Source organism: Gallus gallus, chromosome 5 (assembly GCF_016699485.2).
Source record: "Gallus gallus isolate bGalGal1 chromosome 5, bGalGal1.mat.broiler.GRCg7b, whole genome shotgun sequence".
NCBI lineage: Eukaryota > Metazoa > Chordata > Aves > Galliformes > Phasianidae > Gallus > Gallus gallus.
In genome coordinates, this window is record NC_052536.1 from 56,440,494 (window position 1) to 56,458,585 (window position 18,092).

The 18,092-nt window shown below is 57.7% G+C and overlaps 2 protein-coding genes across 2 annotated transcripts; both read left to right on the top strand.

Annotated features, from left to right (window-relative positions):
• The first annotated feature begins 8,638 nt into the window (after positions 1–8,638).
• LOC121113268 (inositol 1,4,5-trisphosphate receptor-interacting protein-like 1) lies at positions 8,639–12,669 on the top strand. Its single transcript, XM_046942441.1, has 2 exons — positions 8,639–10,181; positions 10,413–12,669. Exon 2 carries the CDS (start codon positions 10,416–10,418, stop codon positions 12,042–12,044), a length of 1,629 nt encoding a protein of 542 aa, XP_046798397.1. The 5' UTR covers positions 8,639–10,181; positions 10,413–10,415; the 3' UTR covers positions 12,045–12,669.
• A 1,155-nt stretch (positions 12,670–13,824) lies between these two features.
• LOC121113270 (inositol 1,4,5-trisphosphate receptor-interacting protein-like 1) lies at positions 13,825–17,855 on the top strand. The gene is made up of 2 exons (XM_046942440.1): positions 13,825–15,367; positions 15,599–17,855. The coding sequence occupies exon 2, from the start codon at positions 15,602–15,604 to the stop codon at positions 17,228–17,230; it is 1,629 nt and encodes a 542-aa protein (XP_046798396.1). The 5' UTR covers positions 13,825–15,367; positions 15,599–15,601; the 3' UTR covers positions 17,231–17,855.
• Positions 17,856–18,092: the final 237 nt, after the last annotated feature.

The window sequence follows — 18,092 nt, forward strand, 5'->3', positions numbered from 1 at the left end:
AGCCCCTCTCTCCCATCTCTTGCAGATCATGGCTTTGGTGTTGGTTCTCGCCTTGTTGGTGAGGGCGCTAATTGTCAGTGGCAGTGACCATGCGGTCATGCTTGAGCGCGTGCAGCAGCACGAGAAAGAGCAGAGGAACGGGGAGCAGAGCTGGGTGGACATGTCGGCTCTGCTCTTTACTCTGCTGCATTACTGGAAGATCTGGTTCTGTACGGGACTGTTTGTCTTCCTCTTTTGGAATATGTGGCGGTCCCTAAAAAGGAAGCAGCATGAGGAAGGGGGACAGCAGGAACAGCAAGAACGGGAGGAACAGGTGGAAGAGGTGGAACGTGAGGAACAGCAGGAGCAAGTGGAAGAGGAGGAACAGCTGGAACGGGTGGAAGAGCTGGAACAGGAGGATCAGGTGGAACATGTGGAACAGGAGGAACAGGAGGAACGGGAGGATCAGGGGGAACAGGTGCAGCAGGAGGAACAGGTGGAAGAGGTTAGAACAGGAGGACGAGGAGGAAGAATACTTCCATCATTCAGCACTGACCAGATACATTGCACGGCGTGCCTGGAAAAAGATGCAAGGAAAGGCCACCAAGTGCGTGCTGGTGGAGGAGCTGATGAGCGACCTGCTGCAGACCTACACATTTGTCTGTTCAAACAGCTTCTACCCGGTGCTGCAGCCTGCCATTGGGGTGGGCAGCGCCTTTGAAGGCTGGAGTCCCTGTGAGGAGGACATTGTGTACCGCCTGCTCGTGCCCATTAAGGCCCCCCATGGGCACGTCTTCCACCCGGAGCTGGGTGAGGAAGGGGAGGTGCTGGCAAGGAACTCCCGCATCCGTGTGGAGCTGGTGTGCATGTGCACAAGGGAGCAGCAGCTGGGGGACGTGCTGTGCTTCCTCCACCACTCTGAGGAGGAGCTGAGCCAAAATCAGCAGCCCAGCCTCCTACAGACGCTCTGCACCGGCTCCTACCTGGATGTGCAGAAAACTGCCGCCTGGTTCAACAAGCAGGTACCAAGAACCTGGAGGCTCACCCACCGGGCACACCGTTACGGCCTTAAGGTGCTGCCCTCCAGCCGCTCCTGCAAGCTCCAGGTGACAGACACCTCCAGCGGGGAAAAAGTCCACGTTGAGCTGCTGTTCGGGGTGCAGCAAGGCAACCTGGACATCTTCCTGAGCAGCCAGAACGCAGAGGCCGTCTTTACGCCCAGCACAACATGGCCGCAGAGCTGCGCTGTGGCGGAAAGGAAGTACTTCGAGTACGTGGCCAGGACCGCTGGACCCAACAGCTGCCACCTGGTCTGCCTGAGGCTCTTTGCTCACATCCTGGTGGGCATGGGCTTTTCCACCTACGCCATCAAGACTCTTCTCCTCCACCTCCTAGCCATCATCCCTTTGGAGGACTGGCGCAGGAGGCATTTCCTGAGCCGGCTGGAGAATCTCCTGCAGTACCTGCAATACTGCCTGAACGATAAAGTCCTGAACCACTTCCTCCTTGGCAACGCGACCATGCCTGACGAGGTTGTCCTGCCGCAGGCCTTCCAAACAGCCAGCCCGCTCAACCTCTTCCAGCACCTGGAGCAGGACCCGGACGCTCACTCCCGGGTGCTGCGTGACTTCAAGGAGCTGAAAGATCGCCTCTTCAGACTGCTGCTGTTTGGACGCTGAAAGAGGCGTTTGTCAGAACCCTCCTTTCTTGGGCTCAAAGCTCACATGCTGTGAGCAATAAGACTCTGAGCTATCTAGGAGGCCAGAGGTGGGTGTTGCCGTGTGACAGTCAGCATCAGGTTGTGGGCAGTTTACATCCAAAAGGATTTCTTTGGAGAGAGTTTGCCGGCTAAAGATCTGGGCTGAGACCAAAATGACTCCAGCTTGGTACAGGAGATTTGGGAATAGTACCATTGTATCCTGTGAAGGCAAGACGCAAGTGGGCACCTCCCTGCTCCCTCTTATCTGCTGGCAAGGCCCAGAAGATGGTCCCAAAAGGAAGAAGCTGTCACTCCAAAGACAGCCAACTCGGCCACTCTGGACTTACATTAATAAGGCTGTCCTGTCCTTGGAAAAAGTCATCCTTGTCGTCGTCAAGCCAACAACAACCTCCGACGACCCATCTCTACGGAAGGTCAGCATCGGAACTACGAGCTATGCTGGAAACCCGGTGGTGGCTAATTCTCTCTTGCTTTCTACAGAGACTCTTTGCTTTTATTTCCAATCTCTTTTCTATCGCCCGACTTCCCTTGCCCATCTCCCTAAACAACTAGGATTTGTAATAAAGTGGTCGGGCTAACATTTCACCTGTTGTGTCTTAATCTCGCCGTCGGGTGTACATCCATGAAGGGAACCTCCTCTCCCTCCTACAAATTGGAGCAACACAGCCTTCACGCACAGAGCTCTGCCTGCCTGCCGGGAGCAGCGCACGCGGCAGCCGTTCCCTGCTACCACACCGTGAGGAGCCGGACCCCGTGCAGCCGGAGAGGCCTCTGCACAGACGCTTCCAACACAGCCTCCTGTCAGCAGCTGGGCAGGGACCCGCCCGGCCTCTCAGAGAGCATCCCTTTGTTCCGGGAGCTTCAGCCTCTGCACAAATGCCAAGAAATGCCTTGCTCAGCTCAGCGCTGCTCGAGTGTGACCTGTGCAAGGAGGGACTGCAGTGTCAGTTGCACAGTGCCGTGGCGAGACGGCTTCAGAACACTGCCATGACGGGAGAGTCCACCGTCCTCTGGGGCAGTGAGATGGAGTGCGCGGTCACCCTCCCTTTCAGAAGATGCTCTCTGACGTTCAAACCGCCTCGTGTGTCCTTTGAGGAAGGCGGAATGCCATCCTATTTTACCAGAACCTCTGTCAGCTGGGCTAGGCGTACGAGTTCCGAGGAAAATCACAGAATTCCTCACAAAAAAACCTTGCACGCCGGCTTCCCTCCTTCCCGCTCTTGAGACCCCAACCCCTCCACGCCTTCCCTGCCCTGGCGGTTACGCTGAGGTCCCGACGGTGAGTCCGGCCGCCCTCCTGGCCCCGCCCACTCTGCCTCAGCGCCGCCTCTCCTCAGCGGCCCCGCGCTGCCCGCATCGGGCTGCCCGGCGCCTCCTCTCCGTCCCGCCTTCTGACTTGGCCGCGTTGGCCGGGGCTCGGCCCGTCAGGGAGACGTCCGGCTGCCAGTGCGGGGAGACGGGGTAGCCAGAAAGCTTAGGATCCTACGATCACTCAGGCTGCAAAGAGAACTGAGATCCCCAAGCCCAAGCCCACCCCACCGCGCCCACTGCCCACGTCCCTCAGTGCCACATCTCCACGGCTCTGGAACACCCCCAGGGACGGTGACCCCAGCATTCCTGGGCAGCTGGGCCTGTGCTAACTGCTCTTTGTGAGAAGAGATCTTTCCTAACATCCAACCTGAACTTCCCCTGGCCGTCCTCAGGGACATTCCCTCTCATCCCATCGCTGTTAGCCAGGAGCCAACCTCCCCCCCCACGCCCAGCTCCTGTCAGGGAGCTGCAGAGAGCCATGAGGGCTCCCCTGAGCCTCCTCTTCTCCACACTGACCCCCCCCAGCTCCCTCAGCCGCTCCCCATCACGCGTTGTGCTCCAGAGCCCTCACAGCTCCGTTCCCCTCTCTGCACGCGCTGCAGGGCCTCCATGTCTGTCTGGGAGTGAGGGGCCCAGCACTGAACACAGCGCTCGAGCTGCGGCCTCACAGTGCAGAGTGCGGAGGGACGATCCCCCCCTCCTGCTGACCGCACTGCTGCTGGCACAAGCCAGGAATGCCGCTGACCTTCCTGGCCACCTGAGCACACTGCTGCCTTGTGTGCGGCAGCTGTTGCCCACCACCCCTAGAGCTTTTTCCTCAACGCAGCTCCCAGCCACTCTGCCCCAAGCCTGCGGCACTGCATGGGATTGGTGTGACCAAAGCACGTGACCTGATGCTGTATTCTACTGGATTACTGGAAGATCTGGTTCCACGCGGGACTGTTTTTCCTGCTGTTTTGGACCATGCGGCGGTCCCTAAAAAGGAACCAGCATGATGATAGCAGCAGTGAGGAGGACAGCTCCAGCAGCGAGGAGGCGGCAGCAGTGGGCAAGCATGAGGAAGGGGAGCAAGAGGAACAGGAGGAACAGGAGGAACAGGTGGAAGAGGAGGAACAGGAGTTAGTGGTAGTGACTGCATTTAAGAACAGTGTTTTGTAGCAGAGAATTTATTCTATCAAACATAGCTATTTTGCTCATTGTAGCTGTTGCAGTTTCCATGGAAATAAACGGGAGGCATTACTTTTGGAGCGACCTATGTGTATGCGGCCCAAGACAATCCGTCTTCACTCAGTGTGGCCCAGGGAAGCCAAGAGGTCAGCGAGAGGAAGCTTGCACACAGAGAGTTACAGGACTGCTATGCACCAGTGCAGACCATGGCAGCCTGGGTGGAATGGGAAACAGACGCATTGTTGCTGTTCTTAGAAACATAGACTCATAGAGCCCTTCTGGTTGGAGAAGACATCTAAGACCAACCATCAGCCCATTCCCACCATGCCTGCTAACCCTGTGAGCACCTACCAGACAGCTTCTGGTTGTGGATGCCCCACCCCTGGAGGTGTTCAAGACTAGGCTGGATGGGACCCTGGGCAACTTGGTCTAGTGCCAGACCTGCAGGCTGGTGGCCCTGCTGGTGGCAGGGGGGCTGGAACTTACAGATCCTTGGGCTCCTTTCCAAGGATCTGGAACATTCTATGATTTGATGGTTCTATGACAGTAACATGGGAGCAGAGGCCAATCCTCACTCACAACTACCCAGGGAGCTGTCACATGCTTTGTAAAGAGCATCCCCAGGAGCTCTGCCCAGAGAGATATGCCTCCAAACTGTGGCAGTACCGTGGCTGTGGCCACCTTGCGCAGCTGAGAGCGAAGGGCTGAAGGGTGAGGTCAGGCTGCCCACTGTGACATCAGCAAGGATGTCACAATGCAGGGGATGGTTTTAGGGCCGTCAGCAGGCAGTGCTGCTTCACTTTGGCCTGGGCCATAGGTAAGTGCAGCAGCATGGGAAGGTCGAGCTGGACGAGGGACACGGTGCAAACACCGGCCCCTGTGGGAGTGCCACGGGCAGTGCTTGGAACTGTCCCTTGCCAGCGCTGGCCTCAGTCCCTGCTGCCACCCATCTCCTTCTACCCACTGCTCCTCCCTGAGCACAGGGCCATGAGGCTCCTGGCCCCGCTCCCTCCCAGCCCCACTGAGCCCCTCTCTCCCATCTCTTGCAGATCATGGCTTTGGTGTTGGTTCTCGCCTTGTTGGTGAGGGTGCTAATTGTCAGTGGCAGTGACCATGCGGTCATGCTTGAGCGCGTGCAGCAGCACGAGAAAGAGCAGAGGAACGGGGAGCAGAGCTGGGTGGACATGTCGGCTCTGCTCTTTACTCTGCTGCATTACTGGAAGATCTGGTTCTGTACGGGACTGTTTGTCTTCCTCTTTTGGAATATGTGGCGGGTCCCTAAAAAGGAAGCAGCATGAGGAAGGGGGACAGCAGGAACAGCAAGAACGGGAGGAACAGGTGGAAGAGGTGGAACGTGAGGAACAGCAGGAGCAAGTGGAAGAGGAGGAACAGCTGGAACGGGTGGAAGAGCTGGAACAGGAGGATCAGGTGGAACATGTGGAACAGGAGGAACAGGAGGAACGGGAGGATCAGGGGGAACAGGTGCAGCAGGAGGAACAGGTGGAAGAGGTAGAACAGGAGGACGAGGAGGAAGAATACTTCCATCATTCAGCACTGACCAGATACATTGCACGGCGTGCCTGGGAAAAGATGCAAGGAAAGGCCACCAAGTGCGTGCTGGTGGAGGAGCTGATGAGCGACCTGCTGCAGACCTACACATTTGTCTGTTCAAACAGCTTCTACCCGGTGCTGCAGCCTGCCATTGGGGTGGGCAGCGCCTTTGAAGGCTGGAGTCCCTGTGAGGAGGACATTGTGTACCGCCTGCTCGTGCCCATTAAGGCCCCCCATGGGCACGTCTTCCACCCGGAGCTGGGTGAGGAAGGGGAGGTGCTGGCAAGGAACTCCCGCATCCGTGTGGAGCTGGTGTGCATGTGCACAAGGGAGCAGCAGCTGGGGACGTGCTGTGCTTCCTCCACCACTCTGAGGAGGAGCTGAGCCAAAATCAGCAGCCCAGCCTCCTACAGACGCTCTGCACCGGCTCCTACCTGGATGTGCAGAAAACTGCCGCCTGGTTCAACAAGCAGGTACCAAGAACCTGGAGGCTCACGCACCGGGCACACCGTTACGGCCTTAAGGTGCTGCCCTCCAGCCGCTCCTGCAAGCTCCAGGTGACAGACACCTCCAGCGGGGAAAAAGTCCACGTTGAGCTGCTGTTCGGGGTGCAGCAAGGCAACCTGGACATCTTCCTGAGCAGCCAGAACGCAGAGGCCGTCTTTACGCCCAGCACAACATGGCCGCAGAGCTGCGCTGTGGCGGAAAGGAAGTACTTCGAGTACGTGGCCAGGACCGCTGGACCCAACAGCTGCCACCTGGTCTGCCTGAGGCTCTTTGCTCACATCCTGGTGGGCATGGGCTTTTCCACCTACGCCATCAAGACTCTTCTCCTCCACCTCCTAGCCATCATCCCTTTGGAGGACTGGCGCAGGAGGCATTTCCTGAGCCGGCTGGAGAATCTCCTGCAGTACCTGCAATACTGCCTGAACGATAAAGTCCTGAACCACTTCCTCCTTGGCAACGCGACCATGCCTGACGAGGTTGTCCTGCCGCAGGCCTTCCAAACAGCCAGCCCGCTCAACCTCTTCCAGCACCTGGAGCAGGACCCGGACGCCCACTCCCGGGTGCTGCGTGACTTCAAGGAGCTGAAAGATCGCCTCTTCAGACTGCTGCTGTTTGGACGCTGAAAGAGGCGTTTGTCAGAACCCTCCTTTCTTGGGCTCAAAGCTCACATGCTGTGAGCAATAAGACTCTGAGCTATCTAGGAGGCCAGAGGTGGGTGTTGCCGTGTGGCAGTCAGCATCAGGTTGTGGGCAGTTTACATCCAAAAGGATTTCTTTGGAGAGAGTTTGCCGGCTAAAGATCTGGGCTGAGACCAAATGACTCCAGCTTGGTACAGGAGATTTGGGAATAGTACCATTGTATCCTGTGAAGGCAAGACGCAAGTGGGCACCTCCCTGCTCCCTCTTATCTGCTGGCAAGGCCCAGAAGATGGTACCAAAAGGAAGAAGCTGTCACTCCAAAGACAGCCAACTCGGCCACTCTGGACTTACATTAATAAGTCTGTCCTGTCCTTGGAAAAAGTCATCCTTGTCGTCGTCAAGCCAACAACAACCTCCGACGACCCATCTCTACGGAAGGTCAGCATCGGAACTACGAGCTATGCTGGAAACCCGGTGGTGGCTAATTCTCTCTTGCTTTCTACAGAGACTCTTTGCTTTTATTTCCAATCTCTTTTCTATCGCCCGACTTCCCTTGCCCATCTCCCTAAACAACTAGGATTTGTAATAAAGTGGTCGGGCTAACATTTCACCTGTTGTGTCTTAATCTCGCCGTCGGGTGTACATCCATGAAGGGAACCTCCTCTCCCTCCTACAAATTGGAGCAACACAGCCTTCACGCACAGAGCTCTGCCTGCCTGCCGGGAGCAGCGCACGCGGCAGCCGTTCCCTGCTACCACACCGTGAGGAGCCGGACCCCGTGCAGCCGGAGAGGCCTCTGCACAGACGCTTCCAACACAGCCTCCTGTCAGCAGCTGGGCAGGGACCGCCCGGCCTCTCAGAGAGCATCCCTTTGTTCCGGGAGCTTCGGCCTCTGCACAAATGCCAAGAAATGCCTTGCTCAGCTCAGCGCTGCTCGAGTGTGACCTGTGCAAGGAGGGACTGCAGTGTCAGTTGCACAGTGCCGTGGCGAGACGGCTTCAGAACACTGCCATGACGGGAGAGTCCACCGTCCTCTGGGGCAGTGAGATGGAGTGCGCGGTCACCCTCCCTTTCAGAAGATGCTCTCTGACGTTCAAACCGCCTCGTGTGTCCTTTGAGGAAGGCGGAATGCCATCCTATTTTACCAGAACCTCTGTCAGCTGGGCTAGGCGTACGAGTTCCGAGGAAAATCACAGAATTCCTCACAAAAAAACCTTGCACGCCGGCTTCCCTCCTTCCCGCTCTTGAGACCCCAACCCCTCCACGCCTTCCCTGCCCTGGCGGTTACGCTGAGGTCCCGACGGTGAGTCCGGCCGCCCTCCTGGCCCCGCCCACTCTGCCTCAGCGCCGCCTCTCCTCAGCGGCCCCGCGCTGCCCGCTCGGGCTGCCCGGCACCTCCTCTCCGTCCCGCCTTCTGACTTGGCCGCGTTGGCCGGGGCTCGGCCCGTCAGGGAGACGTCCGGCTGCCAGTGCGGGGAGACGGGGTAGCCAGAAAGCTTAGGATCCTACGATCACTCAGGCTGCAAAGAGAACTGAGATCCCCAAGCCCAAGCCCACCCCACCGCGCCCACTGCCCACGTCCCTCAGTGCCACATCTCCACGGCTCTGGAACACCCCCAGGGACGGTGACCCCAGCATTCCTGGGCAGCTGGGCCTGTGCTAACTGCTCTTTGTGAGAAGAGATCTTTCCTAACATCCAACCTGAACTTCCCCTGGCCCTCCTCAGGGACATTCCCTCTCATCCCATCGCTGTTAGCCAGGAGCCAACCTCCCCCCCCACGCCCAGCTCCTGTCAGGGAGCTGCAGAGAGCCATGAGGGCTCCCCTGAGCCTCCTCTTCTCCACACTGACCCCCCCCAGCTCCCTCAGCCGCTCCCCATCACGCGTGTGCTCCAGAGCCCTCACAGCTCCGTTCCCCTCTCTGCACGCGCTGCAGGGCCTCCATGTCTGTCTGGGAGTGAGGGGCCCAGCACTGAACACAGCGCTCGAGCTGCGGCCTCACAGTGCAGAGTGCGGAGGGACGATCCCCCCCTCCTGCTGACCGCACTGCTGCTGGCACAAGCCAGGAATGCCGCTGACCTTCCTGGCCACCTGAGCACACTGCTGCCTTGTGTGCGGCAGCTGTTGCCCACCACCCCTAGAGCTTTTTCCTCAACGCAGCTCCCAGCCACTCTGCCCCAAGCCTGCGGCACTGCATGGGATTGGTGTGACCAAAGCACGTGACCTGATGCTGTATTCTACTGGATTACTGGAAGATCTGGTTCCACGCGGGACTGTTTTTCCTGCTGTTTTGGACCATGCGGCGGTCCCTAAAAAGGAACCAGCATGATGATAGCAGCAGTGAGGAGGACAGCTCCAGCAGCGAGGAGGCGGCAGCAGTGGGCAAGCATGAGGAAGGGGAGCAAGAGGAACAGGAGGAACAGGTGGAAGAGGAGGAACAGGAGTTAGTGGTAGTGACTGCATTTAAGAACAGTGTTTTGTAGCAGAGAATTTATTCTATCAAACATAGCTATTTTGCTCATTGTAGCTGTTGCAGTTTCCATGGAAATAAACGGGAGGCATTACTTTTGGAGCGACCTATGTGTATGCGGCCCAAGACAATCCGTCTTCACTCAGTGTGGCCCAGGGAAGCCAAGAGGTCAGCGAGAGGAAGCTTGCACACAGAGAGTTACAGGACTGCTATGCACCAGTGCAGACCATGGCAGCCTGGGTGGAATGGGAAACAGACGCATTGTTGCTGTTCTTAGAAACATAGACTCATAGAGCCCTTCTGGTTGGAGAAGACATCTAAGACCAACCATCAGCCCATTCCCACCATGCCTGCTAACCCTGTGAGCACCTACCAGACAGCTTCTGGTTGTGGATGCCCCACCCCTGGAGGTGTTCAAGACTAGGCTGGATGGGACCCTGGGCAACTTGGTCTAGTGCCAGACCTGCAGGCTGGTGGCCCTGCTGGTGGCAGGGGGGCTGGAACTTACAGATCCTTGGGCTCCTTTCCAAGGATCTGGAACATTCTATGATTTGATGGTTCTATGACAGTAACATGGGAGCAGAGGCCAATCCTCACTCACAACTACCCAGGGAGCTGTCACATGCTTTGTAAAGAGCATCCCCAGGAGCTCTGCCCAGAGAGATATGCCTCCAAACTGTGGCAGTACCGTGGCTGTGGCCACCTTGCGCAGCTGAGAGCGAAGGGCTGAAGGGTGAGGTCAGGCTGCCCACTGTGACATCAGCAAGGATGTCACAATGCAGGGGATGGTTTTAGGGCCGTCAGCAGGCAGTGCTGCTTCACTTTGGCCTGGGCCATAGGTAAGTGCAGCAGCATGGGAAGGTCGAGCTGGACGAGGGACACGGTGCAAACACCGGCCCCTGTGGGAGTGCCACGGGCAGTGCTTGGAACTGTCCCTGCCAGCGCTGGCCTCAGTCCCTGCTGCCACCCATCTCCTTCTACCCACTGCTCCTCCCTGAGCACAGGGCCATGAGGCTCCTGGCCCCGCTCCCTCCCAGCCCCACTGAGCCCCTCTCTCCCATCTCTTGCAGATCATGGCTTTGGTGTTGGTTCTCGCCTTGTTGGTGAGGGCGCTAATTGTCAGTGGCAGTGACCATGCGGTCATGCTTGAGCGCGTGCAGCAGCACGAGAAAGAGCAGAGGAACGGGGAGCAGAGCTGGGTGGACATGTCGGCTCTGCTCTTTACTCTGCTGCATTACTGGAAGATCTGGTTCTGTACGGGACTGTTTGTCTTCCTCTTTTGGAATATGTGGCGGTCCCTAAAAAGGAAGCAGCATGAGGAAGGGGGACAGCAGGAACAGCAAGAACGGGAGGAACAGGTGGAAGAGGTGGAACGTGAGGAACAGCAGGAGCAAGTGGAAGAGGAGGAACAGCTGGAACGGGTGGAAGAGCTGGAACAGGAGGATCAGGTGGAACATGTGGAACAGGAGGAACAGGAGGAACGGGAGGATCAGGGGGAACAGGTGCAGCAGGAGGAACAGGTGGAAGAGGTAGAACAGGAGGACGAGGAGGAAGAATACTTCCATCATTCAGCACTGACCAGATACATTGCACGGCGTGCCTGGGAAAAGATGCAAGGAAAGGCCACCAAGTGCGTGCTGGTGGAGGAGCTGATGAGCGACCTGCTGCAGACCTACACATTTGTCTGTTCAAACAGCTTCTACCCGGTGCTGCAGCCTGCCATTGGGGTGGGCAGCGCCTTTGAAGGCTGGAGTCCCTGTGAGGAGGACATTGTGTACCGCCTGCTCGTGCCCATTAAGGCCCCCCATGGGCACGTCTTCCACCCGGAGCTGGGTGAGGAAGGGGAGGTGCTGGCAAGGAACTCCCGCATCCGTGTGGAGCTGGTGTGCATGTGCACAAGGGAGCAGCAGCTGGGGGACGTGCTGTGCTTCCTCCACCACTCTGAGGAGGAGCTGAGCCAAAATCAGCAGCCCAGCCTCCTACAGACGCTCTGCACCGGCTCCTACCTGGATGTGCAGAAAACTGCCGCCTGGTTCAACAAGCAGGTACCAAGAACCTGGAGGCTCACGCACCGGGCACACCGTTACGGCCTTAAGGTGCTGCCCTCCAGCCGCTCCTGCAAGCTCCAGGTGACAGACACCTCCAGCGGGGAAAAAGTCCACGTTGAGCTGCTGTTCGGGGTGCAGCAAGGCAACCTGGACATCTTCCTGAGCAGCCAGAACGCAGAGGCCGTCTTTACGCCCAGCACAACATGGCCGCAGAGCTGCGCTGTGGCGGAAAGGAAGTACTTCGAGTACGTGGCCAGGACCGCTGGACCCAACAGCTGCCACCTGGTCTGCCTGAGGCTCTTTGCTCACATCCTGGTGGGCATGGGCTTTTCCACCTACGCCATCAAGACTCTTCTCCTCCACCTCCTAGCCATCATCCCTTTGGAGGACTGGCGCAGGAGGCATTTCCTGAGCCGGCTGGAGAATCTCCTGCAGTACCTGCAATACTGCCTGAACGATAAAGTCCTGAACCACTTCCTCCTTGGCAACGCGACCATGCCTGACGAGGTTGTCCTGCCGCAGGCCTTCCAAACAGCCAGCCCGCTCAACCTCTTCCAGCACCTGGAGCAGGACCCGGACGCCCACTCCCGGGTGCTGCGTGACTTCAAGGAGCTGAAAGATCGCCTCTTCAGACTGCTGCTGTTTGGACGCTGAAAGAGGCGTTTGTCAGAACCCTCCTTTCTTGGGCTCAAAGCTCACATGCTGTGAGCAATAAGACTCTGAGCTATCTAGGAGGCCAGAGGTGGGTGTTGCCGTGTGGCAGTCAGCATCAGGTTGTGGGCAGTTTACATCCAAAAGGATTTCTTTGGAGAGAGTTTGCCGGCTAAAGATCTGGGCTGAGACCAAATGACTCCAGCTTGGTACAGGAGATTTGGGAATAGTACCATTGTATCCTGTGAAGGCAAGACGCAAGTGGGCACCTCCCTGCTCCCTCTTATCTGCTGGCAAGGCCCAGAAGATGGGAACAAAAGGAAGAAGCTGTCACTCCAAAGACAGCCAACTCGGCCACTCTGGACTTACATTAATAAGGCTGTCCTGTCCTTGGAAAAAGTCATCCTTGTCGTCGTCAAGCCAACAACAACCTCCGACGACCCATCTCTACGGAAGGTCAGCATCGGAACTACGAGCTATGCTGGAAACCCGGTGGTGGCTAATTCTCTCTTGCTTTCTACAGAGACTCTTTGCTTTTATTTCCAATCTCTTTTCTATCGCCCGACTTCCCTTGCCCATCTCCCTAAACAACTAGGATTTGTAATAAAGTGGTCGGGCTAACATTTCACCTGTTGTGTCTTAATCTCGCCGTCGGGTGTACATCCATGAAGGGAACCTCCTCTCCCTCCTACAAATTGGAGCAACACAGCCTTCACGCACAGAGCTCTGCCTGCCTGCCGGGAGCAGCGCACGCGGCAGCCGTTCCCTGCTACCACACCGTGAGGAGCCGGACCCCGTGCAGCCGGAGAGGCCTCTGCACAGACGCTTCCAACACAGCCTCCTGTCAGCAGCTGGGCAGGGACCGCCCGGCCTCTCAGAGAGCATCCCTTTGTTCCGGGAGCTTCGGCCTCTGCACAAATGCCAAGAAATGCCTTGCTCAGCTCAGCGCTGCTCGAGTGTGACCTGTGCAAGGAGGGACTGCAGTGTCAGTTGCACAGTGCCGTGGCGAGACGGCTTCAGAACACTGCCATGACGGGAGAGTCCACCGTCCTCTGGGGCAGTGAGATGGAGTGCGCGGTCACCCTCCCTTTCAGAAGATGCTCTCTGACGTTCAAACCGCCTCGTGTGTCCTTTGAGGAAGGCGGAATGCCATCCTATTTTACCAGAACCTCTGTCAGCTGGGCTAGGCGTACGAGTTCCGAGGAAAATCACAGAATTCCTCACAAAAAAACCTTGCACGCCGGCTTCCCTCCTTCCCGCTCTTGAGACCCCAACCCCTCCACGCCTTCCCTGCCCTGGCGGTTACGCTGAGGTCCCGACGGTGAGTCCGGCCGCCCTCCTGGCCCCGCCCACTCTGCCTCAGCGCCGCCTCTCCTCAGCGGCCCCGCGCTGCCCGCTCGGGCTGCCCGGCGCCTCCTCTCCGTCCCGCCTTCTGACTTGGCCGCGTTGGCCGGGGCTCGGCCCGTCAGGGAGACGTCCGGCTGCCAGTGCGGGGAGACGGGGTAGCCAGAAAGCTTAGGATCCTACGATCACTCAGGCTGCAAAGAGAACTGAGATCCCCAAGCCCAAGCCCACCCCACCGCGCCCACTGCCCACGTCCCTCAGTGCCACATCTCCACGGCTCTGGAACACCCCCAGGGACGGTGACCCCAGCATTCCTGGGCAGCTGGGCCTGTGCTAACTGCTCTTTGTGAGAAGAGATCTTTCCTAACATCCAACCTGAACTTCCCCTGGCCGTCCTCAGGGACATTCCCTCTCATCCCATCGCTGTTAGCCAGGAGCCAACCTCCCCCCCCACGCCCAGCTCCTGTCAGGGAGCTGCAGAGAGCCATGAGGGCTCCCCTGAGCCTCCTCTTCTCCACACTGACCCCCCCCAGCTCCCTCAGCCGCTCCCCATCACGCGTGTGCTCCAGAGCCCTCACAGCTCCGTTCCCCTCTCTGCACGCGCTGCAGGGCCTCCATGTCTGTCTGGGAGTGAGGGGCCCAGCACTGAACACAGCGCTCGAGCTGCGGCCTCACAGTGCAGAGTGCGGAGGGACGATCCCCCCCTCCTGCTGACCGCACTGCTGCTGGCACAAGCCAGGAATGCCGCTGACCTTCCTGGCCACCTGAGCACACTGCTGCCTTGTGTGCGGCAGCTGTTGCCCACCACCCCTAGAGCTTTTTCCTCAACGCAGCTCCCAGCCACTCTGCCCCAAGCCTGCGGCACTGCATGGGATTGGTGTGACCAAAGCACGTGACCTGATGCTGTATTCTACTGGATTACTGGAAGATCTGGTTCCACGCGGGACTGTTTTTCCTGCTGTTTTGGACCATGCGGCGGTCCCTAAAAAGGAACCAGCATGATGATAGCAGCAGTGAGGAGGACAGCTCCAGCAGCGAGGAGGCGGCAGCAGTGGGCAAGCATGAGGAAGGGGAGCAAGAGGAACAGGAGGAACAGGTGGAAGAGGAGGAACAGGAGTTAGTGGTAGTGACTGCATTTAAGAACAGTGTTTTGTAGCAGAGAATTTATTCTATCAAACATAGCTATTTTGCTCATTGTAGCTGTTGCAGTTTCCATGGAAATAAACGGGAGGCATTACTTTTGGAGCGACCTATGTGTATGCGGCCCAAGACAATCCGTCTTCACTCAGTGTGGCCCAGGGAAGCCAAGAGGTCAGCGAGAGGAAGCTTGCACACAGAGAGTTACAGGACTGCTATGCACCAGTGCAGACCATGGCAGCCTGGGTGGAATGGGAAACAGACGCATTGTTGCTGTTCTTAGAAACATAGACTCATAGAGCCCTTCTGGTTGGAGAAGACATCTAAGACCAACCATCAGCCCATTCCCACCATGCCTGCTAACCCTGTGAGCACCTACCAGACAGCTTCTGGTTGTGGATGCCCCACCCCTGGAGGTGTTCAAGACTAGGCTGGATGGGACCCTGGGCAACTTGGTCTAGTGCCAGACCTGCAGGCTGGTGGCCCTGCTGGTGGCAGGGGGGCTGGAACTTACAGATCCTTGGGCTCCTTTCCAAGGATCTGGAACATTCTATGATTTGATGGTTCTATGACAGTAACATGGGAGCAGAGGCCAATCCTCACTCACAACTACCCAGGGAGCTGTCACATGCTTTGTAAAGAGCATCCCCAGGAGCTCTGCCCAGAGAGATATGCCTCCAAACTGTGGCAGTACCGTGGCTGTGGCCACCTTGCGCAGCTGAGAGCGAAGGGCTGAAGGGTGAGGTCAGGCTGCCCACTGTGACATCAGCAAGGATGTCACAATGCAGGGGATGGTTTTAGGGCCGTCAGCAGGCAGTGCTGCTTCACTTTGGCCTGGGCCATAGGTAAGTGCAGCAGCATGGGAAGGTCGAGCTGGACGAGGGACACGGTGCAAACACCGGCCCCTGTGGGAGTGCCACGGGCAGTGCTTGGAACTGTCCCTGCCAGCGCTGGCCTCAGTCCCTGCTGCCACCCATCTCCTTCTACCCACTGCTCCTCCCTGAGCACAGGGCCATGAGGCTCCTGGCCCCGCTCCCTCCCAGCCCCACTGAGCCCCTCTCTCCCATCTCTTGCAGATCATGGCTTTGGTGTTGGTTCTCGCCTTGTTGGTGAGGGCGCTAATTGTCAGTGGCAGTGACCATGCGGTCATGCTTGAGCGCGTGCAGCAGCACGAGAAAGAGCAGAGGAACGGGGAGCAGAGCTGGGTGGACATGTCGGCTCTGCTCTTTACTCTGCTGCATTACTGGAAGATCTGGTTCTGTACGGGACTGTTTGTCTTCCTCTTTTGGAATATGTGGCGGTCCCTAAAAAGGAAGCAGCATGAGGAAGGGGGACAGCAGGAACAGCAAGAACGGGAGGAACAGGTGGAAGAGGTGGAACGTGAGGAACAGCAGGAGCAAGTGGAAGAGGAGGAACAGCTGGAACGGGTGGAAGAGCTGGAACAGGAGGATCAGGTGGAACATGTGGAACAGGAGGAACAGGAGGAACGGGAGGATCAGGGGGAACAGGTGCAGCAGGAGGAACAGGTGGAAGAGGTAGAACAGGAGGACGAGGAGGAAGAATACTTCCATCATTCAGCACTGACCAGATACATTGCACGGCGTGCCTGGGAAAAGATGCAAGGAAAGGCCACCAAGTGCGTGCTGGTGGAGGAGCTGATGAGCGACCTGCTGCAGACCTACACATTTGTCTGTTCAAACAGCTTCTACCCGGTGCTGCAGCCTGCCATTGGGGTGGGCAGCGCCTTTGAAGGCTGGAGTCCCTGTGAGGAGGACATTGTGTACCGCCTGCTCGTGCCCATTAAGGCCCCCCATGGGCACGTCTTCCACCCGGAGCTGGGTGAGGAAGGGGAGGTGCTGGCAAGGAACTCCCGCATCCGTGTGGAGCTGGTGTGCATGTGCACAAGGGAGCAGCAGCTGGGGGACGTGCTGTGCTTCCTCCACCACTCTGAGGAGGAGCTGAGCCAAAATCAGCAGCCCAGCCTCCTACAGACGCTCTGCACCGGCTCCTACCTGGATGTGCAGAAAACTGCCGCCTGGTTCAACAAGCAGGTACCAAGAACCTGGAGGCTCACCCACCGGGCACACCGTTACGGCCTTAAGGTGCTGCCCTCCAGCCGCTCCTGCAAGCTCCAGGTGACAGACACCTCCAGCGGGGAAAAAGTCCACGTTGAGCTGCTGTTCGGGGTGCAGCAAGGCAACCTGGACATCTTCCTGAGCAGCCAGAACGCAGAGGCCGTCTTTACGCCCAGCACAACATGGCCGCAGAGCTGCGCTGTGGCGGAAAGGAAGTACTTCGAGTACGTGGCCAGGACCGCTGGACCCAACAGCTGCCACCTGGTCTGCCTGAGGCTCTTTGCTCACATCCTGGTGGGCATGGGCTTTTCCACCTACGCCATCAAGACTCTTCTCCTCCACCTCCTAGCCATCATCCCTTTGGAGGACTGGCGCAGGAGGCATTTCCTGAGCCGGCTGGAGAATCTCCTGCAGTACCTGCAATACTGCCTGAACGATAAAGTCCTGAACCACTTCCTCCTTGGCAACGCGACCATGCCTGACGAGGTTGTCCTGCCGCAGGCCTTCCAAACAGCCAGCCCGCTCAACCTCTTCCAGCACCTGGAGCAGGACCCGGACGCCCACTCCCGGGTGCTGCGTGACTTCAAGGAGCTGAAAGATCGCCTCTTCAGACTGCTGCTGTTTGGACGCTGAAAGAGGCGTTTGTCAGAACCCTCCTTTCTTGGGCTCAAAGCTCACATGCTGTGAGCAATAAGACTCTGAGCTATCTAGGAGGCCAGAGGTGGGTGTTGCCGTGTGGCAGTCAGCATCAGGTTGTGGGCAGTTTACATCCAAAAGGATTTCTTTGGAGAGAGTTTGCCGGCTAAAGATCTGGGCTGAGACCAAATGACTCCAGCTTGGTACAGGAGATTTGGGAATAGTACCATTGTATCCTGTGAAGGCAAGACGCAAGTGGGCACCTCCCTGCTCCCTCTTATCTGCTGGCAAGGCCCAGAAGATGGGAACAAAAGGAAGAAGCTGTCACTCCAAAGACAGCCAACTCGGCCACTCTGGACTTACGTTAATAAGTCTGTCCTGTCCTTGGAAAAAGTCATCCTTGTCGTCGTCAAGCCAACAACAACCTCCGACGACCCATCTCTACGGAAGGTCAGCATCGGAACTACGAGCTATGCTGGAAACCCGGTGGTGGCTAATTCTCTCTTGCTTTCTACAGAGACTCTTTGCTTTTATTTCCAATCTCTTTTCTATCGCCCGACTTCCCTTGCCCATCTCCCTAAACAACTAGGATTTGTAATAAAGTGGTCGGGCTAACATTTCACCTGTTGTGTCTTAATCTCGCCGTCGGGTGTACATCCATGAAGGGAACCTCCTCTCCCTCCTACAAATTGGAGCAACACAGCCTTCACGCACAGAGCTCTGCCTGCCTGCCGGGAGCAGCGCACGCGGCAGCCGTTCCCTGCTACCACACCGTGAGGAGCCGGACCCCGTGCAGCCGGAGAGGCCTCTGCACAGACGCTTCCAACACAGCCTCCTGTCAGCAGCTGGGCAGGGACCG

Excerpts from the sequence above, each read along its gene's own strand:
- LOC121113268 (XM_046942441.1), top strand. The coding sequence starts at position 10,416 with ATGGCTTTGGTGTTGGTTCTCGCCTTGTTGGTGAGGGCGCTAATTGTC.
- LOC121113270 (XM_046942440.1), top strand. The coding sequence starts at position 15,602 with ATGGCTTTGGTGTTGGTTCTCGCCTTGTTGGTGAGGGCGCTAATTGTC.